At 41.6% G+C, this 25262-nt stretch overlaps 1 protein-coding gene across 8 annotated transcripts in view; it reads right to left on the reverse strand.

Annotated features, from left to right (window-relative positions):
- TNIK (TRAF2 and NCK interacting kinase) overlaps window positions 1-25262 on the reverse strand; it is a 362919-nt gene that overhangs the window by 271195 nt on the left and 66462 nt on the right. For all 8 annotated transcript variants that reach the window (XM_031451107.2, XM_010976292.3, XM_010976290.3 and 5 more), the window contains exon 2: window positions 14864-14929. In XM_031451107.2, the coding sequence (XP_031306967.1) occupies window positions 14864-14929 (66 nt within the window). The remainder of the gene's footprint in view (window positions 1-14863; window positions 14930-25262) is intronic.

A 25262-nucleotide genomic window follows, 5' to 3' on the forward strand; every position in this document is an offset into this window, starting at 1 on the left:
ATATAAAAAAAATTTAAAAAATAAAAATTTGTTTGAATTTTTGGAAGGTCCACCCTGGGTTCAAATCTATAGTGATTTATAAATTCCCATTATCTTCATGTGGCATTAAAAACTCTAGACAATACTTAGAAATATTCCCCTTTTAAGCTTTCAGACTCCACAAGGTTATCTCACTCCAGACAGGGAGGAAGACCATTATCCCACACGTGAAGTTAAAGGCATCCCGCCTGTCACTGAGCCATGTGTTCTCCAGTGTCCAATGATCCAAAGAGTTAGCAATGAATGATCTCAAATTCTCCAAAATGGCGAATCCTTGACATAGATGTGTTTAATGCTCAGTTAGCTTCTCTAGAGTGTTGGTACCACTGTGTAAATAAAGAGCTATTTTACTCTATAGTGAAATGAACCAAGTACATGCAGTACAAATTCCTTGGAGGAAATGCTTTAATATCGAAGAACAACTTGTGATTAGCATATCAATAGGAATAAATAAACAGCAGTTTTATGGTACCTGAGGGTACTTAAGGACAGAGGTTTTTCAACAAACTTCTTAAACTTCTGTTTATGCTCTTAAACAATTTGGTAAATTCTTTCTTCTAAGACACTTTAAAAGGTTAAATTCAGTCCAAATCTCCTCTCTGAAAATGACTGTGGTTTTAATGTATTTAGAAATGCAGAAGTGGTGTCACAGTTACTTGATTGATTCAAGCCAAAGAAACTTCTAGACCGGTAATATATTTTGGATGGGTTTCTACCATTAAGTTAACCTACCCTCTTAAGTGGGATATTTTAAAGAACACTTATTTCCACATATCAGCAGAATTTCTAGGTCACTCGTAAGCAGCAGGGTAACTCTCTTTAACCTTTTAAAAATGATCAAAGAGGAGAAATAAAGTTTGTAAACAAGGCTGAAGGAAAAATGGCTTGCCAGTGTTACCCCCCCACTTTAAAAGGGACCCTAAGAACTAGGAACAGTAGTTCTCAGTTAAACCAAAAATTTTTAAATTAAAGGTTGGATCACTGAATGCTTGAGTGGCACACTCAGCCTCACTATGCTTTCATTCTTCCAGTGAATTACATCTGCTCAAGTCTTTGATGTCAAAAAGTTGTAGGTGCGTTCAACTTCCAGCGGTCAGAGTGGCCTAGAGCACATCAAACCTTCTAAGGTCGGACTCTTCATCTGAAGAGCAGGGATGATAAGTGGTAAGTGTCTACCTCATGACACTGTGGAACCGAGCCTTCCCTATAATAGGCATAAGTACTACATATATGTACACACTGCACGTATATGTTTACTTACCAGTACTGCTTCTGTTGTCAACAGAACAAAACCCATCTTCAAGCTTTAAAGGGACACACAAACCACAATAAAAGTCAAGAACTTCTACTTAAAACCACAGTGAGATACCACCTCACACCTGTCAGAATAGCTATCGTCAAAAAGACAGTAAGTGATGGTGAGCTCATGTACTGTTGGTGGGATTGCAAATTGGTACAGCCATTATGAAAAACAGATAGAGGTTCCTCAAAAAATTAAAAACAGGACTGCCATATGATCCACCAATTTCACTTCTGGGTATTTACTCAAAGAAAACAGAAACACTAATTCAAAAAGATATATGCACCCCAATGCTCACTGCAGCATTATTTACAATAGCCAAGATATGGAAGCAACCTAAGTGCCTACTGATAGATAAAAATATGGGGGGGGGGGTATATACAGTTCAACACAAGCCATAAAGAAGAATGAAATCTTGCCATTTGCAACAACATGGATGGACCTAAAGGGTATTATGTTAAGTGAAATAACTCAGAGAAAGACAGATACCACAGGATCTCACTTATATGTGGAATCTTAAAGAGAAAAAACAAAAACAGACTCATAGATACAAAGAAGAAATGGGTGGCTGCCAGAGGGGAAAGGAGAAGAGGGATAGGTGAAGGGGATTAAGAGATCCAAATCTCCACCTATATAATAAATAAGTCACAGGGATACAGCAAAAGGAATTTGGTCAATAATACTGTAATAACTTTCTATGGGGATAGATGGCTACTAGGCTTATGGTGGCGATCATTTCATAATGTATGCAAATGTCAAAGCATTATATAGTACACCTGAAACTAACATAACTAACGTAACTTTATACATTGACTATATTTCAATTAAAAAAAAAAAAAACTGCCACATAAAGCATGTATTACATCTATGAGACTCCTGACCACAAGAGAGCACCCAGGCTAAAAAATAAAAAGAAATTTTTTTTTTAGCAAACTACCAAGAGTTCTGAATGCATCTCTAAGGTTCAAGTCTAGAAAGATGGTAACATTCTCCCTCGATGTGACCTTCCATGGCGCACAGGCTGCAGGGCTCTGCCTTGCCTATAAGTCAGTTCCTAGGCTTTGGGCATTTCATCAAAATGTTCCAGCCCTTCATCTGAGCAAAGCTGATAATTTTTATTTCTTGCAACTTTTATTCTGGAAAAAACTTTAATAAATATCTACCACCCTCCAAATTCCCCCAAAAGTGAATGCTAGTATAAAGTGCCATTATTCTAACAAAATCAGCTTTTCAGGTCACATTTATATCTTAGGATGACACTGTACCACCAGGAAAAAAGCTGTCCTCAACTGCTACCCCTTCGTAGGGAGAAATCCAGTTCCAGTAAAGCACTGAACTCAGTCAACACCAACACCAAACAGATACATATACCTTTGTGTATCTACTCTTTTTTCTAACTAATATTCAAAACTAGGCACTTTGCTTCTATTTTAACCCAAAACACAAACTGTGAAAGGGGATTTCTCCCCCATATTTACCCTGGAATAGACACCAGCCACAGAGAAGTTAGTTAAACCTCATGTGTCCACAAACTCATAGCCCCCAGGCTGGTCAGCTCCCTGAGCTGTGGTCCTCAAGTAATCTGGAAAGAAAAGCTCTCGGCTTTAACCAGGGCCTTCCTGAGAGGCAAGATTCTGAGTAAGTCATTGAAATCCCTGGACGTCCATGTTCTCAATCAGCAAATGGCTATCATAATCCCAACTCATTTCCAGATTCTATTGTTAGAATTACAACATGAGGACCACAGACTTGGAAAAGCAAAGATGCTCCCTAGAGACCAATGCACAGAATAAGGAGTCCCTTCAACACAGATAAAGCAGACGGGAGAATGCTGGGGGTGATGGAAGTGCTGAGTGGAGTGTGACAGGAAACACTCTCAGTACCTGTCTTGTTTTTACACATTCACAAATGCATGCATTTGAACAAGAACAAACACCATGATGTATTTAGGCCAAACTTCAAAGACCACACTTGACCGTGGTATTACTCATCAGCTGAACCAGGTATTCATAAATCTCCTCTGCTTCTGGACTGGAAAACAATGTTCAAACAAAGAGCTTTTTGTTTTGGATGTTGCTATTTTGTTTGGGGTTTTGTTGGCAGACACGTTGTTTTTTATTCCCCCTAGTTTGTGTTTTTCCTATCCCTTACCAACACTCCAACCCTGGTTTCTTGGCCACACCTTAAATTCAGAACATATTTACTCAGATGATTAACTGTAGTCATTAGTCTTGTTCAAGCAAGTCTTGTCCTGAACAATAGATAAGCTGGAGACCCAAGGAAGGGGGCAGCCAGGGGTCCTCTTAGTCATCTGCTCATCCTACCCTAGCCCCATCCTGCTGCAGACCATCAAGTCTGGGTGCCAAGCACCTCCTTTCAGCACTCACAGCCGGGCATATTCACATGGGAGAGAAGCGGTGCTGGGGACTAGCTTCCCTGATAGGTTTCTTCAGGGAATGAAAGGTTTTGAAAGTTCTGAAGTATCTCTCAACGTGCATAAGTGGGTACAAAAACGGTAGAACAAAATGTACTAAACACTGAAGTAACAAAACATTCCTCTTCTAATGAAATCCCCAGAAAGGTTAGCTGGGGGAAATCAGATTCTGCCTAATTTGAAACTCCTTTTAAGAGAATATACCGTCAACTCTGCTTCCATCCAAAGAAAAAGACACACCGCCCTGTGTTTTCAATGACTCTCACTCTCTTGACATATAAAGAGAAAGATGAGGTAAATGCAGGTCCAACTTGTCACTGAAGCATCTGATAATAGCCTTTAGAGGCACTGCTGGTGTTCTTGGGCCGGGGATGGGGTGCTACATACCCAAAATCTGTAGGGAAAAAAAGTGAATAGTGTGGTCCTCAGTGGAAACAGAAATAAAGAGTCTCTACACAGGGAGTCCAACTTGCATTCATGATGAATTATCCAGCTGATAGGTTGTATCTTGGTACTGTAGCCAGATCACTCTCAATTACATTACCTAGAAATTCTTTCATTCCATCTTCTGTTTTATTGTCTCTCCCCATCCTCAACCCCAAACACACAATCCTAGGCCCCCACTAAGAGGGGGAAATAGAAAAGCAAAGAGTAAGTGATTTGCCACAGTTCCACACCAGGTTCCAGCTAACTGGCTTTCCCTCTGCTCAGAATAGAGAAAAGTACAGATTATGCACCTGGCAAATATTTGCATGGTCTCCAGAGCAGGAAGATTCATCCATTTGCTCACAAAAGTACACAACTGCAGCTGAGAGAATAAATCAATTCAATTCAACAAACATTTATCAAGCTCCAGTCTGATTGCAGAGTCTTTGGGGGACAAAAAAAAAAAAAAAAATCATGCACCTGGCTATTGGAGCTGATTTTTGAAGAAATCTAGAAATATGCTATTCCCACCCCCTCCCACCAAAAACAAATCAAGAGAAAAGAAGCAACCAGCTCCCTCAGATGATCAGCACAGCAGCATCTCACGTGGTAAAATGCAACAAGCCCAGGGCATGCCACTTCCTTCCTGTAGTTGGAAAAGAACTCCCGTCTTATCTTTCTGGGCAATTAGCAATTTTGTGGGTTGTATAAAAAACACAGTGTCACCCCTTACTAAGAAATCAGTGGTTAACTACTCAGCCATCAAGCACCCTTCAGTGTTTTGGATATAAAGAGTAGACCAACTATATACTGAAGCAAGTTACGCAACCCTGCTTTATGTTACCCATTCAGACTTATCAGGGATCTCCTTGAATTCCAAACATGCAGTGCCAGGGCAGGGCAAAACCAACCCCTGCCAAGCTTTTAGGGGGTCTTCCCCTCTCCCAGATTTCCTCCTGGGAAACTTGTGTGTGGAGCTGAGAGAATTTAGGCTACTGACCACGAGTCAGGCTCTAGCCCCTACCTGGTGACCTCGGGAAAGTCATTTATAAACTGAGACCTCAACTTCTTTAACTTTAAAACACAGATGATCATACCTTTCCGTTTCACTTGTGGGGATATTGTGAAGATCGAATGAAATAATGAAGATAGAGGTCTTATAAAAACTATTATAACCGTCAATATCGATGTTTAAGTCCAGAGTCCCAGAGACATGGTAGAAGGAAAACCCATCTCCGTTCCCAGAAATGTGTAACAGGGTCCTTACAAGTTTAAATGGGCTATAGCTCCTTGGGTTTAGCCACTGGGAGACTTTTAGAATCATGTCTAGGAAACTCGTTTTAGAAAAAAAGGAAAACATATTTTACTTATCCTATTTTTTTTCTGTTATATTGCATGGTAAGTGGACACTGTTTTTATTTAGCGCATTATTTAGCTGCTGTGGGTTATTATTAAATACCATACTTAGTGTCAGTCTCCCTGATTAATATGCTTAAACAGTTGAGATTAAACAAATGTGACACATATTCCACTGAGAGAGGGCATTCCAAACTCAGCAAAACATAAAAGTGGTGTATTATTTTTCGTAATTGCTATTTTAAACAATCTACTCTGTATTGGCACTAGAGAAAAAGTAAGGTAATGTTCCGGAACTCAGGGAGCTCAGAGCTTAGAGTGGAAACAGCCAGGCGGAACATTACAAAGCAGTGATGTCAGCGCTGTGAGGCGAGGTCAGCGTGTCCCAGGGTGTGGGGAAGAGGGGCTGCTGCCTGGGCCAAGTGTTAAGGATGCGGGGTGGCCAGCGCGAAGAAAGTGATGGGGAGCACAAGGACCCAGCTCTGTGAGAGCACGGAACACTGGGTGAGGCAGGGTCAGCCACAGACAAGGCTGGAGGGAGGCCAAGGCCACATCACGAGGAATCCGGGCCTGGGGACCAAGTGTGGGGCTGCTCTGTGGATGGATGTGGGGGGTGAGGGAGTTCAGGGGAGCAGTGCACTGCCTCAGGGAGACCCCACCACCCTCCCTCCAGAACATTCTGCTTTGGTATGAAATAATGGAGTTCCTTATGGGGAAAAAAAACCCAAAACATTTACTTACTAAAAAAGAAAACAGTTGATACATTTAAAGGTAGAGTCTCATTTATAAAATTGTACTAAAAATAATCACAGCCCAGAACATTTAATAGAGAAAACATTAACCACACTCTTTTAGGATTCAAACAAAATTGCATGCACATTTTTTTACTGACATCTACCTCTACCTGAAGAGGACTGTTTTATTTAGATATAAACAGGGTAGAAAAAAAAAATCAAGGGTTTCAGTGGGTTTAAGCTTCTTAGAACAAGATACAGCCCTCCAGGTGCAGGGAGGTCAGCCACCTGGAGGTACAGCGGGCCGCTGAGTCACCCCGAGGAAGACCGACACTTGGACACACAGACCCTTCTGGGCTAGCTGGAGACCCGGTATTACAAGAAACTATCCAGGAAAAAAATCATATCAACAACTAACTTTACTGGGAATATTTTTTATTGAAAGACCAGGGGCTGGGTGGGGAGGAGAGGGAGTGAGAATACGGAGTGATTGTTTAATGAGTACAGAGTTTCAGTTTGGGATGATAGAACAGTTCTGGATTTGATGGCTGCACGTCAATGTGAATGGACTGAATGCTGCTGCATAGTATTTTATGGTATGCATAATTTACCACAATTAGAGAGAGGGGGAGGGCAGGGAAGAGACAGAGACAAATCTAAAAAGCAGTAAGACTCCTTGTAAATTCAGCTAGGAGCCTCATGCTGCATTTTGAATGTGATGCACAGGCCAAAATTTAATTTCTCAAGAAATACTCTAAAGAAAAGCATCGTCTGGAACTTGCTAGTGGCCTGCCAGAGACGGTGTGTCCTGGCAGGCTCTATTATGTAATCACGGGCAAGTTTTCTAAAACAGTAGAGCACCTTCCCCCAAAGGACACTGAGCTCTTCACATAATTTAGTTCCGAACTCTTCCCTGCAGTCTAGAAAGATCATCTTGTTATTATCATTACTATTATGGTTGCTCTTTTGTGTTTATTAAGAGTTCTCAGTGAGCCAGCTGCTACCCTGTCTTCCTTTGTCGGAGATGGGAACAAAAAAGACTGCAGTTCTGTGCATTGCCTTGGAAAGGAAGCAACAGGCCCCAAATCAGAAGCAATGCCCAAGGCCACAGCACTGGGCAGCAGAGGTGGTACTTGGCCCCATTTGGAGGCCTGGGCAAGGCTTCGTTCCCCCATTCTGGATCCTCACTACTAAGCAGGGCTCCTCCTTAGCAGAGAGTGCATATTTGCTTGTCACACAGCAGAGATTTATTTTTGCACATGCAAAATATCCAAGTGAACTTAATAAAATTGTATTTGAAGTTAAACCACAGAGATAAGAAATTCAATCTAGGGCCATAATTAATTGGTGATTCTTTTTAAGAGCGTCTCAAATGTTTCCCATGCACAAAATAGTTGAAACTGTGCATGGCCCTAAATTCTGTGCCTGTAATCCTCTTGGGGTTTCATTTCACAGGTTACTAGTAACCCCCAAATAATGGTAATTACACCATAACTATTGATCATTTAATTACTTGAGACTGCCTTATAATCACCAAGTCATTAGGGATGTTATAAGGTCTAAAACCTACAAGCCATCAGGGTGCTGTGCATCAAGTTATTTGGAAATTTACTGATACGAGATGGAAGGGAAGAATTCTGAGCTAAAGCTGTCTAAACACTTGTAATGAAAGGTGGGTGTACAGGTGTCAAGCTGATAAGAGGTGTTTATTATAAAGGCTGATGCTGAATAAATGAATAAATGAATAAATGAGGTAAAGAAAACTCCAGGATAGAGATAAGAGTGGTAGAGACTTCACAAGGACAAAGACACTGAAAGAGCCTTTATGTCACCTGAAAGGCAAAATACCTTAGCCCAGTGGATCTCAATTCTGGCTTCACATTAAAAGCCATCTGGGAAGTTCTGGAAGCCAGCTTTCCCAGCTGTACACCCAGACCCACTAAAACCAAATCTCCACAGAAGGGCCCAGATATGTTTAGTTTTTCAAAGCTCTCCCGATGATTTCCATAAACAGTGAGGGCTGAGAACCGCTAGTAGCAATAAGAAATCCTACAAAGTTCGCTGTGGCAAGTCTTGGTAGCAATTCTGGAGGTCTCGCCACCCAGCAGAGAAAGCCACCTTCTTTTGCACGTGGCACATGGGCGCTCACAAAGGTCTTCCCTCTGTGCTTACACCGCAGCCATCTAATGCCTGACACCCTATGGGTCACAGCATGAGGTGGCATGGTCTTGAGCCAAATTAGATGCAAAGAACACTCAGCTATGGTACCAGGATGTAAGCCATCCAGATTTTCTGTGTTCTATGGAATTGTTCCAAGAGGCATTAATAGGGGTCACTTGGGTGGGGAGAGGTAAGGGGAGATTCCACAGTTAAATAAATTGGGAAAATACTGAGTAAAACAAAGTAATATAAAAGCTAATGTTCAAGAGAAAGGGATGGTTAGGAGCACTTTGCAACTTTTTTAGTCTCCCTACTCTTTTTTCACAGCACTGATCTTGGAGTTCCACTGAATACACTTTGGGAAATGTGACCAACTAGCTAATAAATGTCAATGAAGCAAAGATCAGGCAAAGGCAAAGCCAGAGAGACCTCCACTCAATCCAGTGACCCTGTTTGCCTGAAGATCACAAAACTGAAGGGGTGCAAGAATCAATCTGTAGCTGGAGTCAGGCCACCCAGAGGGGAATCTCAGGGACTTGATAATGGGCATAGGGGTGAAGAAGAGAAAGGGCAACATAGAAACATAACTTCCCTAGTCCCCGGTCTCCAGGACTCTGCCACCTCCCTAGGGCACACAGTAGTTTAAATTTAACAAAATACTTCTGCAGTCCTGGATTCATTTCAACCTCACAGGAACCTGATGGGGTACACCAGGAAAGGTGTTTTTACTCTCACTTTACAGATGAGAAAAGCTGAAGCTCTAAATGGTGCTACGGCAAACTCAAAGCTACAGCAGGTGAGAGGTAGAACCAAACCCATAAAGACAGGTCCTCGACTCCTAAGTGAGGCTCTTACCTCCCCACTCACCATACAAATCTCACCATCAGGGCTCTCTCCTTACATCCTGTACTACCTTAAGAGGAAATAATGTTGATTCTTCCCCCAAATTTGTAAAATAGATAGTATTTTAAAAATCACTCTCACTTCACTAAAGTCTAAGAGTGCTACACCCAATTCTTCTTATTTTCTTTAATAATGTATCTCATTTTTACAAATTATTGAGAAACTGGCTTTTCTTAAATATTAAAGACCAACTACAGTATCTAAATGGAAATTGTATCATCAAATGCCATATGAAAATTGGATTTAATATAAATAATGCAATTCTGAGCACACATAAATTCCAAGAAATCAAAGATAGAAATTGATGTAGAAAGATGTGTGTTTCTGACTTCATCTTCTATGAATGCTTCTCTCACATCATAAACTCTTCTGCAAACCCAAGACCATGGAAGGAACTGGTAAGTCAGGCTCCCCTTGGAGCGTGTGTTTAGGAAGAAGAAAAGGTTGCTGAGTGCCTACTATGTGTCAGGCACTGGGCTGAGGGCTTCCACACACATTACACTTTAGTTTCCATAACAACCCTACACTGTACTATTACTAACAAGATGAGGAAATCTAGGCTCAGAAAGTAAGTTGGCCATGCTCACACAACTAGAAAGAGGCAGCACCAGACTGGGAAGCCAGCTCAGTCCTGCTGCAAAGTCCTTTTCATTGCACTCCTTCCCACTTATGAAGATGTTAAATTATACCCTAAGATGTGCAGATGCCAAGGCCCCTAAACTTTTCCCAAATATTCTGCCCACAGTCCATTCAGGTCCCCATTCTGTCTGGGCATATTCGACACTCCCACGGTCTCTGTTTGCACATTAGTTTTAAGAGTTTTGCTATTTTGTCTTCTCCTCAGAGAAGTGGTTCTCAACTGGGGACAATTTTGCCCCCCAGGGGACATCTGGCAATGTCTGGAGACATTTCCAATGGTCAGGACTTTGGAGTGCTACTGGCTTCTCAAGAGTAGAGGCCAAGGATGCTGCTAAACATCCTACAAGGCACAGGGCAGTCTTCCAGAGCAACAAAGAGCTCTCCGACTCCAATGGCAACAGTGCCAAGGCTGAGAAATTCTGCCTTGAAGTGATACTGTTTAATAATCATAATAATGTGCGTGAGCTTCCTCCCCTATACAATCATGAGGAGTAACTCAGACAACATATATGAAAAGCCTCAGCACACAGTAAGCACTGGAGTCCTAACTAGTTAATCTAATTGCACACTTCTTAGTAGGAATCCCCTCGGCTGCTCTGCGTTCTTCCCACACAAAGCACAGGGCTTTTTTCATTGGCACTCAACAGAGTGTATTCTTTCTATTGGAAATTCCTGTTTAAAAAAAATGCCACTATTATCTAAGAAACTCAACATTCTCCCATATTCACTCCTTACCAAACAAGAAGTGAATAGGATAATTCACTATTCACTAGAACAGACTATGAAAAGCTGCACTGCATGTCACAGAATCACCTTCATATCAAGACTACTAATAAGCTTACTATTAAAATGCCTTGACTTACTTACACAGGTTTATTAAGAGATCCCAATAAAGGAAATATCATGCAACAGGCTCAGATTTCCTCGCTCCATACCAGGTCAGTTTTGACCAATATGGATTCTCAGGTCTCGAGTTGAATTACTTAGAAACAACCTGAAACTGTGATCACAAGTATGTCAAGTAAAAAGAGCAAAAGTCAAATCTTGGAAGGAGTATGTCAAAACTGGCTGGCATCACATATAAAGACCCTGAGCTGAGAACAAGGTTCTCATGAAATTACATAGGAATTAAACCAGAAATCAAACAATATATACAACATGTTTCATGACATAGAAAGTTATTTAGAAGTATTAAATATTATTTTCATTAATACATTAGAATAGTTTCAGGACAGAACCCAGGGTGATAAAGGGCCTCAAGTCTCTGTCCTATGAAGAACTAAGCAACTGAGGTTATATTGCCTGGAGACCAGGAGACACAAGTCTGTGTTTGGGGGAAGGAGGGAGAGGTCGTCTTCAAACATCTGAAGGACTATGTTCTTGTGGAAGAAGACAATTTATTTTTTTAAATAGCCCTGAGGGTGTGGAACGAGCTTGAAGTGGTAAACATTTCAGGAAGGCAGAATCTTGGTTCAATATGAAAATGAACATTCAGAGAGTTGCAAGAAAATGTACTGACTGGGAGGTGATGAGTTCCACATGACCAGAGGTGATCAAGGAGGGGGCTGAACAGACAGGTGGCAGAGGAATGATTGGACTAGATGACCTATGAGGACTTTTGCAACCCTCTGAAAACACACACACACACATACACACACACACACACACACACAAAGACATAGTGCTCTCTCTCACTCTTTCTCAACAAGCACTATAACCACCAACATGCCCTCTTCATATTTTACAGCCTCAAGGAGTTTTTAAAAGAAACCTGAGTAATTCACCATATTCTTGGTTTACACTGTCACTCTGGAATAAAGTATGTCTCCATCACTACAATGACCAACACATATTTCAAAAAGGCAAATTAAGAAACAGAATAGACTAACGTTCATTTCTGAAATCTATGGCTAAGATTTAGTGGTGTTTTAGCAGTAAACATTAAACAATTATTTCCACCTATTAAAATAATTACTCTATTTTAACAAAAATGTGTCTAGATTCCATTAGGTCCTAATAGGTGGCATGCCAATAAATAGTCAAAGCCTTCAGCAAATAGGTATGTGGCCTTTTGTTGGTTTATTTTTGTTGGGAGCCATGGCACCAGGAAGATGATTTCCTCATTAAAAATCCTGACATAGAATCTCTTCTGTTCACTACTTATGTATTCTTTCCAGTAAATAAAGTGAAAAACAGACACTGAACTGTCACTTGACCACGTGGGACCAAAATGCTAGAGGTAAACAAATCTAACCAAGGACAGACAGACCAAGCTAGACTTGGGAGTAAGACTAGAAGCAACTTGGAAAAGCTAAACATTACTAATTGACCTTTATATAAAATATATTTCCACATCTAGATGTATGTGGCTTATATGCTTCCAGAAATATTCTCTTAACATATACATCTACTTTTTGTCTATTGAATTAAGTATGTTTCTTAAAAACTACTTGTGAATAAAATTATGACTCTCTTGGGACAACTCATTACAAGAAACGAGAATCCTTCAAGAAAACAAAGGCTACATCCATATAATTGTTCACAAAATTACACCTCATTTTATAAAATCCAGGAATGACAAAAGCTGGAGTTAACAAAACATTAAAGTCAAAGGTTTAATAGTTAATGTAAAGAAAGCACTTATCAGAATTTTTTCATAGAAATCTGTTTCTCAGGCTGTAAAGTTTCTAGTTATGTCTACAGTATTTTAGAAATATACCGATTCCATAATGGTTAAATATAACCTACAATGTGGACAGTCACTTCGTAATTTTCCCTCTTTAGGTTCATGTATACTTGAGTTCAGATGTTGCTGTTTTATTACGCTTCAATCCTTCAGAGCTCAGAGTAACAGCAGGACTGGGTTAGCGGCTCAAGAAACCCAGCTGTCTCTGTTCATGAGAGAGTGCCACTTAATAGCATTTGGGTTACCTAGAAACCAAACCCTTCACTCGGTAGGGAGGTTTAATTCTTTAGATAAATCAGTCCAAGGCCCCACAGCATTTCTAACACTCTCACTTGAGTAATGCACAGACAAGCTGCGGTGCCACAGAACAGGCATAGGGCTGACCAAAGAGACCAAGTCCCAAAATGTGATCTCCAAGGCCATCTCTGCAGTCTCCCCTCAGCTCGAGAGGTGCCGAAATTCTGTACCAACCACTAAGAGAATGGCACCCTTTATACAGCAACGATGTCAAACAACGTACTTGGTAAATTTCCTTCCTCTTGCCATTTGTTTCCTTTTCTTTTTTTTTCCCCAGGTGACAAGAAATTAGGGCTAATTCTGGATTTTCCAAACATTTTCATCCTTAATTGAGAATCCTTATCTCTTTGTTATCCTGGCTTGCAAAAGAGTGTACAGTCCACCGTACAAATGTATACTCTACAGGTGGGAAACACAGGACAAAGGACGGCACCGTAAAACCAATAGCATAGTACAGAGTTGCTACTCCAGAATGACAGCCAATCAGAAGTAATTCTCTACCTAAACCAGAGCAGAAATCATTAGCTACATTAATTCACAGGTTAAATCCAGTTTCTCAAAATGCAATAACACAATCTTCCAACCTAATTATCTTCACTGAAAGTATTTAAAAGCATCTGCTGAGACACCTTTCTTTCTTGTGTCAGGATCAATGTCAAGCGAACAACTTGGATGGACTGCATTCTGTCTAATTGTAGGGGGTTGACACTTTAGAAAATAATCACTTTTTGCAAGACAGAAATTTTCCCCTGGAGTGGACACCAAAAAAAAGGGTACCTCCTGGCAAATAAAAATTTAAATATTTATCCATTTTACAATAGTGCTTTAAAAACCAGATTCCCAAGCCATATATATATATATATATATATATATATATATATATATATATGAATACACACATACACACACATATATATATTCTTTTGACATTCTGTAGAACTGGAAATATCACAAAAATCTACAATAATTTTAATCAACTAAGAGAAGTTTAGGACTCAGAGAAGGAATTAAAAAAAAAAAAAAAACCAGAACAACAAGGGAGGTCACTTGTAGTGGGACGGCAACCCCCTCTCACTACCACTCGGGGAAGTGATGGTTATCTCCCTAGAAATAATCATGAGGAAACAGCTGGTTTGTTTTGAAACCACTGATTTCAACAACTCATTCACTAAAACTCTCTGAGCTTTAGTCCAAAAACAGTTCATTTCCATTTTCTTTTGATAATCAGGAGAATCAACCCACTTTTCCAAACAATCCCTTTTTTAGATCATTTACTGGGGGAAAATATCCTTTAAAAGCATGTTTGGGGTGAATTTATAAGCAAAAATTAGTATAAGGGCAAGAAGAACTTTTCATTCTTCAGCTTAATCTCAACTCAAGTTCACCTTTTAATTACTTCCTACCTTGTAGAAGTCACTGCTGCCATGAGGCTTTTCTTGGTGAGGCGGCCAGTTTTCTCCAAACACTGTTCACTAAACTTATTTAACCCATGCCCTACTCCAGGAACAAATTTGCTTTACAGCTGCGACACCTTAGTAGCTTAAATTTCTAAAGTAAATGGCATTCTTTGCGTCTTTGAAAACCAGTTCTGGCAGTGATTAAAGTAAAGGAAAGTAAACACCTAAAGAGCTTGAAATATGCAACATCAGAATTCATGTGTCAGATGTAAACTCTGTAATATATTATGAAGGGAAATGCCCAAATCCCAGAATCCGGTTTAGGCAATGGGACTACAGATACAGTTAAAAAGATGGACAGTCAATTAACAAGTATATTATTTCATTTTAAATCTGTTAAGAGACATACATGCGTGAGAACAGACAGCACTGCTACTCAGCATTCATGAACTGAAACTACACGTAAGCCATATTCAAACTCGGTGAACTTACCTTATACACTTGTCCATATGTTCCATTGCCAACAAGTTCCACCAATTCAAAGATCCCTGCAGGGTCCTGAAAGAAAATAAATAAACAATAAAAATTCAAAATAATAGTCTAGGCATTGTCTTAATCCAAAACAAATATGTATTTAAAATAAGTGAATAAACAACTTTAGCTTTGGGGGGCTCTCATATGTTTGTATTAAATAGATTAAAATTTAATTCAGCTGCAGCTATGAAATCAGTCATAATCCATTTGTTTCTATTTTACATTTCTATGAGATGTGTTTAAATCAGACAAAAGGAGACAAGCCTTCCACTGAAACAATAAAAAAGAATTAACACATTTCTCACTGTCAAATGGAAAACATACTTGTAGGTACATCAGGATAAAATGAAAGACTCATCATCCTGAGGGGGTTCTAATTTGTAAGTTCTTTCTCTTTGACATTTCTGAGCTGCTCACTGTGTTGAACAATGGCAGTTCACAAAGGGGTGTTCCTGTACTGGGGGGCAACCTTTTTTTTTTGATGAAGTATCATCAGCTTACAATGTTGTGTCAATTTCTGGTGTACAGTATGTTTCAATCATATACATATACATACATATATTCCTTTTCATATTCTTTTTCATTATAAGTCACTACAAGATATTGAATATAGTTCCCTGTGCTATACAGTGTAAACTTGTTTACCTAGTTTACATACAGTAGTTAGTATCTGCAAATCTCGAACTCCCAATTTATCCCTTCCCCCCACCTTTCCCCCTGGCAACCTTAAGTTTGTTTTCTATGTCTGTGAGTCTGTTTCTGTTTTGTAAATAAGTTCTTACCTACAGCACTCAACAGTTTCCAAAAGAAAATGGTATCTACCTAATTTCCTCTTTCAGGATGTATTTTTTTGGATTCATCTCCCCTCTCTATGAGGCTGCCTCTGCAAAACACACTTTTGCGGTTGGCATCAGTTCCTACAGTACCTGGGGAGTCCAGCAGGGTTTATTTTGCAAACTAAATTGGAGAATTATGCAAGTTCTTACCACCAAACAGGTGTCAGCTAACCCTCAATGTCAGCGAATTGTTAGAGTGCTCAATAAATATCCAGTAATCGTGGCTATTACTGATCTCCATCCCAAAAGTCAAAAAAAAAAAAAAAGCCTATAAAACTTAACTCAGAAGCAGAAAGTGACTTCAATCTCTACTGATTTCCTGATTGGACAGGAATCATTTCTTTAAAGGCCTAGATCAAGAACCACAAACATATAGGTCCACAGAAGACAGGCAAGTAATGGAAAAGAGTGAGGCGGGCCACTGGGGGCATGTGTCCTTTGCTGGGCGGGGGGTGGGTACCACCCTGGAACCAGTAGTTGTAGCATCAACTGATGAACACAATATTGCCAGGTCTAAAGATTTTTTCAAGAAAAACCGAACATTTTGTTTAATGTGAGAGCTCCTTATTTTTAAAAGTTAGGCACTCATTCATTTAAAAACAAAAACATCACAATGAAAAAAAAATGTGACAATGAATATATATGTCCATGTATAACTGAAAAATTGTGCTCTACATTGGAATTTGACACAACATTGTAAAATGACTATAACTCAATAAAAAAAGTTTAAAAATAAAAAATAAAAACAAAAACAAAAACAAAAAAACTCTGAGGGACAAATAAAAAAGACTTCAACATCTGGCCTAAAAAGCATTCCTATCTCTGGTCAACACGTGTACGGAGCCCTGCCAGAGAGTTTTACAGTGACAGAGGCAGGAGGGGGAGCCTGAGCTTTAGGTGCAGACAGACCTGGGCTGAACAGCAGCTCTTGGCCTTGTCTGGCTGCGTGACCCCAGGATACCCTGGGAGAGCAACTCAGTGTCCCTGCAGACACCACAGGGATGACAGCTCAGCAGAGCTCTGGGGAAGCGTGAATGAGGGCCCAGCGCCACTCCTAGCCCAGAGTCAGCACGTATTAATAGCTAATAGGAATCAATTTTAAGCTGAGGAATTCCACACCCCTGGTACTACTGAAAGGAAGAAGGGCTGCTGTTCCTGGGGAAGGAGACAAATGAGTGTGATGTGACAAATTAGAGCTCTTCAAAGTTCAGTCTTTGATACATCAGGCCCAAGAGAAGCTCTTTGCAATGTGCCTTCAAAGATCCCACCTAGAAGACAAATTAAAAAATAATAATAAAACAAAATAAAAAACCAACAGCTTGAAGGACTTAGTTGCTCATGAAGACTGGTATTAGCATCATTTGTTATTATAAAGCCAGGAGGGCAAGTAACCCCACTCCAGACTCACGTCCCGTCAGATGGAGAAGTCCAGAAATTCCAACTACGCCCCACCTGGTCTGGGAGGTGAGGACACGTTCCAGATGGAACCGTGAGACAGGAGAGCACGGTAAGGACCTACAGCTCCGTAGACAGGGACCCTGGAGCTAGAAGTCACTGTCACTGTCACTGCCACCTGGGCAGCACCTCAAGATTGGAAAGAAAAATTGTGTTTGCTGAACCAGTAGGCCATTAGAGCAGCAGGTTTTATTACAAAGAAATTAGGAATTAGAAAGAAATGGGGGGGGGGGGAGCAAAAAGCTCAGAAACGGTGGCAGCTGCTGTTTGTTTCTAAGCTGTGCTTCCCAGTAGTTTGTTTGCTCAGTGGTGTTTCTGCAACAAATTTCAAGAGAGGTTCTACATTTGCTTGAAATATCTCAATTGTATTTTCAACATTCATTTTTCTTTACTAAAAAAAGAATAAAATATGAACCAAAGTAAGGAGATGTTAAGATGGTGAGTTCTGGATGCCTTAAGGAGCCTGGGAAGCACAGGAGGGGTGGAAGGGGAGGCAGGCACAGAAACAGGGCACCCCGGGGTCACCCCACCTCACAGACACCTGCTCAGGGCTGAGGTTTAATGGGTAGGTCTCAGGAGGAGGCGGGCAGCTGACTTCTAGGTTCCTTCCTCTCCTCCAATATTTGATTAATAGGCATATGGCCCAGCCAGTCGGAGCCAAGAAGGCTCAGTGCCAAGACTTTCATTCCAGCTGCTGGGAGAGAGGCTCCTTCCACTGTATACATCCGAAGGGCTCAGAAGCAAAGGTCAGAGGGACTAGAGTTTGACTGGCAACCCTCCTTGGGTAGGCAACCAAACCGGAAACAATCATCCAAGTAGGGTGGTTCCCCAGGAAAGACTCTGAGAACCAGTGAAATTTACACAGAGGGTTAATCAGGGTGTGTGTGTGTCTCAGAATCAACATCACTGGGGGTAAAGGAGAAAGGATTGGATAAGCAGATGGAAGGGGAAAGGGTTAACTGTGATGCAGCGGAACAAAGACAGATCTGGTCCCACAGGAGCCCTGGAGCTGGGATGGCTCTTCAAAATCATCCTACCTTGAGGCATGGGGACCTCTGTACCCCACCTCCATTGACTTAGTCATGGCACTCAGGCTCTCCCATCCCAGAGGTTATGAAGCGACACTCTTCAGCAGAGGACAACTTCCAGGTGAGAACCACTGACAGCTGCCCACATTCCCAGTGGGCAGAAAATGAGCAGCCCAGTAGTGAGTGGAAAGGGAATCTGGGTGACACACCACAGCATCCACTACAAGCACTGCACCTAGAAATGAATACCCATTTGGAACTGGAAGAGAAGTCTATAAGCATCTGCTTTCTACAGTACGTTGACAGTGGTAAGACAGAACGTCACAATTAAGAGATTTAGTATTTGCAAGGAGGGGGCTCTCTAAGACCCTAGAAAACACAAGGCAGAGCTATTGTTCAGCGACACTTGAACTTAGCACTGATTCTAAGCTTCCCTCTCCCTTATGCCCCAACCCAAGTTCCTGCAGAGCCAGATGTTTGTGGATATTCTCTTACACAAATACATATAAATGTTAGTGGCTTTCTTGGGGAATTGTACATGGTGAGCATTCAGCTGTACTCGCCATTCTTGCAGGACTCTAAAGTAATCTCTCCCAAGGCTCACCAATGACCTCCATCTGCTGTTTGTAATGGTTTCTTCTCAGTCTGTCCTGGTTGTTCCCTTTGAGGCATTTACACTGCTAAGAACCGCCACTCTTATTGAAATCTTCCCCCTCCTTTGTCTTCCATCAGACCACTCATAGAGATTTTTGTTTCTTCTCCCCAGACCTTAAAGGTTGGCTGACCCCAAGGTTCCATCTCATGTCAGTCACCAAGTGCTAATGATTTTATCTACAAAAATCCACCATAACCATCTACTCCACTCTGTTCATACACCAGGACTCACCACTTCTTCCTGGGACTGTTGATTTTCAATTAATTCTCTCCTCTTTTCAATCTATCCTTCACAGGGATCTTTCTAAAATAGACATTTCCAAACACAATACACCATGCTTTAAAATCCTACACAATGTGGTTCCAATTGAAAGTCAAGGTCCTGTCATTCTTAGGCCTGGCCTTCGTTCCCAGACTGTGATCCATCATTTTGTGCCTATAATCAACCATCTCAAACCTCACTTCCCTAACACATCACACTTAACCGTGTCTCTCTGCTTTGGTTCATAATATCTGCCTGCTAAGATTATTCCTTCTACCATTCTCTGTGAAGCAAGCCCATCCTTGAAGGGCCAGTGTGACACCTCTTCTGTGAAGCCTTCCTCAAATCAGTGCCACTGCTTCTTTGCACCCACCACACGTTGTACATAGATAGCTCTATGATAACCACTTTCCCACAGCACAAATCCCCTCTTCCACGTCTCTCCATTGGTGAATTACAATGGCCTGAGAGCAGGCACTGGACCATATTTATCTTAATATTTCCAGCACTTAGCAAGGTGTCCAACATATAACTGCTAGACGTAACTATTTACTCAGGGAGGCTGACATCCCACTCCCCATGCTCCACATGCGTTGCAAAAAATGGGATCAGAAGGTAGAGCCAAAGGTCAAGCAAAGTTACGTCATTTCCTTTTCGGTCTAGACAAAAGTTTCCCAGCCACTGCCCCTTCCGACCCCTGACCAGATCCCAGCTGCACAAAACTGTCACATGCATAAGCTCCCATGGTATTGCCAGCTCTAAAGAAAACTCCTAAAGCCTGTTGGTGTAAGCTGGGCCTCAGGTGCACGGAGAAGACAGGCTGTCAGGATGCAACCACAGGCAACGCAACAAGAAGACGCTGTACCTAATGATCATGTTACAAAGACAGGAAAGGTAGGAGACAAGAACCAGCTTAATTCTCCCTCTCCTGTTTGCTTAGCTGCTCGTCAAGCCAGGATGGGCGGCATGGAAGAAGGTTACACACACCAAGGAGAAAAGAGCAAATCGTTGACATTTACCAAAGTCAGGAATCCCTGTTGGCTACACACGCCTTTATTCAGATCTTAACCTTTGCTGGAAGGCTGAAAAGAAAATTTAATTCTAAGGTAGAGTAGTTTACATTATTTCATAATGAAATATAATGACATACCAAAAGACAAGCTGTTGCATGAAAGAAAATGTAACTTTTCAGCCAGAACAGATGAAGGCAAATTTGGCTAGTCATAATAATAAAAATCACAACAATCACTAACATTTTATGAGCATTTATATTCCAGGCACTATTCTAAGCATTTTCCATGAACAAGTCATTTAATTATCACAACTCTATCAAGTGGATGCTATTGCTGTCTTTGTTTTACAGAGGAAGAAACTGAGGCACAGAGAGAATAAGACCTTAGTCAAGGTCATACCACCGATGGATGTCTGAGCCAGGGTGGGTACCGGGCTGGTCAGACTCCAAACCCTGGACTCTTAACCACTTGCCACCCCATCAGCTTCATAGAATCAGACTTCCCAGCCCTTGATTTACCACTTGCTAGCTCTCCAAGCTTGGGCAAGTTTCAAAACTGCCCTGAGTCTCAGTTTCTTCATCTTTAAAATGGGGTATCTCCCAGACAGAAGACTGTGAAGACTGTGAAAGCATCTACACTAGCTCAGGGCCTGAAATATAATAGACTTTGGTAAATATTAACCTCTTTCCTTCCTTTTCTTTTTCCCTTTGAAATAGAGTTCATTTAATCTACAAGGAATAAGCCAGAAAAATTCAATCTGTATTTCATATATTCTCAACTAACAAAGCCAGTAAAAGAAAGCCTATTGTGTGTTAACCAAGATCACCACATGCTTAATAAACAGGGTCAGATATTTATGGACAAACAGGTATCTCTTTAGAAATTAGAGAGACAACTGGGAAGATTCATTAACTTTTCTGGGCTCCCGGAGCGCTGGAAAAAATCCTCTCTTCTATCAGCTGGTGAAATTCCGGTGGTATTGGCAGGCTCAAGTCTGACTTCTCAGCAGGGTGGAGTGATTTAAGATCTAGAAGTTAATATTCCCAGTCACTGAGTTACACTTTCTTTCCTGAATGACACTGGATTTACCAGAACACTAAATAACATCTCTGGACTAAATCCCAAAGATTGAAAAAGGCAAACCTAAATATCTAACTAGGATGACTACTTCCTGAGCATCATAAAAGTTGATACATATTCTTCCCAGTCCTCCCCGCCCCCACCCTCCCTCCATGTCTAAAAATGAAATCAAGAGAGAACTTGGGAGGCGTCCTAAGCAACAGCTTACACAGACTCTAGACAACCCTTCTCCCAAACTCCTCTTAAAGACATAGCCACTCTGTGACAGACCTTTGACTTGAGGTCACCGGTTCTGCAGCAGTGTGAAACAGACCCCACAGAATATGGATGGCTGATACGGCTCCCAGAACGACTGCCTACCCCCAGATTCCCTACTGACATCTGCCAAAAGACTGTGCTTACTCTAAACTTACAGGCCTTAAAAAGACCAAAATGTTATTTCTCTTAGAACCATATTTAGCAGCTGTTTTGTTCGGTTTCAGCCTTAACTGACAAGCATATGCTTACAAAAGCAAAACAGAACAAAGAAAACAGGAACAGTAGGAGAACTCGCCATATTTATCTTGAGCCTTCAGGCTTTTCAACACCGCTGTTATTCCAAAGTAAGTACAGCCCTGGGAAACATTGTGCTGATGCAACGCAGCATCCCCCAGTTGCAGTCCAGTCTGCACGCACAGCCAGGCAAGGTCCCTCGAATCATTTTCCATGGACCTCCCTTCCTACTGTGGGGGTCTGAGGAGCCCTTCCGCAATGGAGTGTATTCAGTCCCCGGCTGCTACCCACAGCCTCCACGCCCATCTACTGGTGGAAGCAGGTGATACATTGGCCCTGCCTCCTGGTGCTTCCAATTTAATGAAGGACTAGACATGAACACAGAACTACAAGTTCACAGTCTTAAATTACAATGAAAAGCGATAAGCAGGAAAATTACAAGGGGCTCCAAGAGTATATACCTGGGACATCTGGAATACAGCCCAGACTTAACACACTGCCCAAGCTGTGCATCTCAAACAGAATGGATGATTCAAGCTACATGTATAAAATGAAGAATAAAACACTGACTGTTGAACCTTCTCACTTGATTATCTATACAGAACAAATTAAACTATGCAGAGCTATCAGAGGATTGGTGCAAAAAGGTAGGTTTCAAGTCAGGACTCTGCTCCTTGCTAGTGTTACCTGACCTCTCATATTCCGGTTTTCCCACCCGTAAAATGGGATAATCCCGCTTCATAAGGCTGCATCGCACACATGACCCGGGCCAAGCACCCCACCCACCCCCAGCGCCACATGTCCAGCGTCATCCTTCAAGAAGGGTGGTGCTACGTGCAGGTTGACCCCAGAAGGTCGTCTGCCCCTTCCAGCTGTGCTTGGCTGAACAGCACTGGCGTCCTTTTACTAATACTAACTCTGGCAGGATCAGGCCATGGTCCCCGCCAAACTTCAGGGGACACGGTTCTCAACACTGGTGGCTGCCAGCCCTCGGTGCAGGGAGAACAGAGCCTCCACACCTCCTGTTGGGTCTGCAGTTCCACCTGCTGCTCAACAGCCCTTGGCCGTGAACCAGCTTCCCCCAAGCCTGCCACTGCCCATGGGCGGCCGTCGAGGTGCCGCGGCTCCAGCCTGTCCTCACAAAGGCAGCCTTGAGAATTAGATTTGAAACCAGGCTCCTCAGATTAATAGGAGCGAGACTTTAAGCTATAAAGGGCATTATCGCTGTCTCTGGATAGGCAATGGCCTAAAGGCTTTATATACATTTTCATATTTAATCTTCATAGCAACTGTGGGAAGTAGATATTACTAACCCCAGTTTTCAGATGATGAAACAAAGGCTCCAAAGAATTAAGTGACCTGCTCAAGGTTAAATAGTATGTGGTGGAGACAGCAGCCAAGATCAGGCTGTAAAGTGAGGACAGAAATACCTCCCAGGAGGATCGTTCTGAGGATCAGGAACAACATACGCAAAGCATTTAGCACAAGGCATGGCAGTGCTTAACAAATGAAAGCCACTGCTATGATTGTCCTTGCTGCTGGTATTATTAAAAGTTGCCCAAGATGACAGCATTGGTCAGTAGTAGAGGCAGGATTCAAATTCAGGTATTTTGAATCCAGGTCCAGCATTACTCACTTCTCTACACGTGGCCAGTGTGAAATTAACTGGGGGCTGTGCGGATGGTGAAGGCCAGGCAGTTTATCAATAAAGCCAGAGAAGGGCCAGTGACCCCCAACCAACCAGAAGTAAAATGCACCAAATCGTTGCACAGCGCCCCTCCTTCCCATCAGAGCCTGGATGAGTCCCAGAGAGGGAGACTGAGCAGGCGCTGAGATTTCTACCCAAAGCTACCGTTTCTTTTTTTCCTACTTTGCCATCAGCTAGGACGAATCCTGATTACTTTAAGCTGACCAATTAATTGACAGTGAAAGGCAGTATGCCATCGTAGTTAAGACCACAGACTACAGCCAGAAAGCCGGATTCTGCTCCCAGCTTCAACACTTACTAGCTCTGTCACCTTGAACATATTATTTAATCTCTCTGGGCCTCAGTTTCTTCAACTGCAAAATAGTGATGACAGTAGTACTTACTTCACAGGACTATTACAAAATAATTAATATATAGATAAATTTAAAGCAATGTCTGGCATATTGTAAGTACTCAAAAGTGTTTGCTAATAATAATTCTTTACCCTAGAATGCAGATTCTAAGAAGGAATGACTTGTATTGGTTTTGTTCACTGCAGTATCCCCACTACTTGGGTCAGGGACTGGGACATTATTAGACACACAATAAATAGGTGCTGGATGAATCATGTCCCCATATCACCAGCTCCACCACCAAAAGCCACAGTGTGATAGGATCTCTGACATTTGGAGCAGGGATTTGTAAGACTGTATCAATAAAATCCCTCTCCTCATTTTTTACAGAAGAACAAAGTGAGGCCCAGGCAGGTCCTAGATACTCATAAAATCATAGGCTTTTCCAACAAGAAGAGTTTAGGTGGCGTGTCCAATGTCTCAACTAGTTAGTAGCAGATTGAGGTCAAGACCCCAAGTCCTTTGACTTTTAGTCTTTCCCTCTCTGTTCAATAAAATCCTTTGATAAACCAAAGTAATCACTCACTGTCCAACAGTGAGCCTTCAAGGGAGGAGAGCAGGAACCGTGGGGAGAGTAGGGAAGATGTAGGCACTGGAATTTGGTTGTAAATTCCAAGTACTTGGGTAGAGAAGTGAATTTATTTCATAGCCAGAAATGATGTACGAAGATTTATCACACATTACCAAGTTGATATCATTGAGACAATCAATTTGGTAGTTCACATGTACATATTAGCAGAAGAGATCAATGGGATTTTTCAAAAGCTATCTTTCTCAGTTCATAGACCTTGTATATTCATATACATATTTATCTCCGCTCCAAATTACAGTTGACCCTTAAACAACACAGAGGTTAGGGGTGATGAAAATCCACGTGTAACTTTACAGTTGATCCTCCGTATCCACAGTTCTGCATCCATGGATTCAACCAACCATGAATCGTGTAGTACTGTAGTATGTATTTATTGAAAAATCGTATATAAATGGACTCCTGCAGTTAAAACCAGTGTTATTCAAGGGTCAACTGTATTTCCTTACAAGAGAAAACCAAGAATTCTACATAATTGTTGATCGTTGTCTGCTGGCTTACATTGGAAAAATGGACGTACATAATTAGGAACATAAAATTAAAAAGAGAACAGCCCAAGAAGGACTTCCAATGTTAACTTGGATATTTACTCAGATTTGTACACAGGTACACTGATCCTTTGTCAACCGTTGGGATTCACCAGGCAGCCCGTCTCACCCTTCCTGACCTCCAGTCCCCGAGCCATGGCCACAAAGCTGCCGGTACACAAGGGGCATAAACAGAGCCCATCAGGCTACTCTCTTCAGAGACTAGTCCCAGCAGTTAGGGAAAGGCAAACTAACTCCATGAAGCTGTCTGAGAAAATTCTCCAGGACACTAGGTCACAAGGCAGATTTTGGACAAAGAAG

The sequence above is a fragment of the Camelus dromedarius genome, chromosome 2, assembly GCF_036321535.1.
Source record: "Camelus dromedarius isolate mCamDro1 chromosome 2, mCamDro1.pat, whole genome shotgun sequence".
Taxonomy (NCBI): domain Eukaryota; kingdom Metazoa; phylum Chordata; class Mammalia; order Artiodactyla; family Camelidae; genus Camelus; species Camelus dromedarius.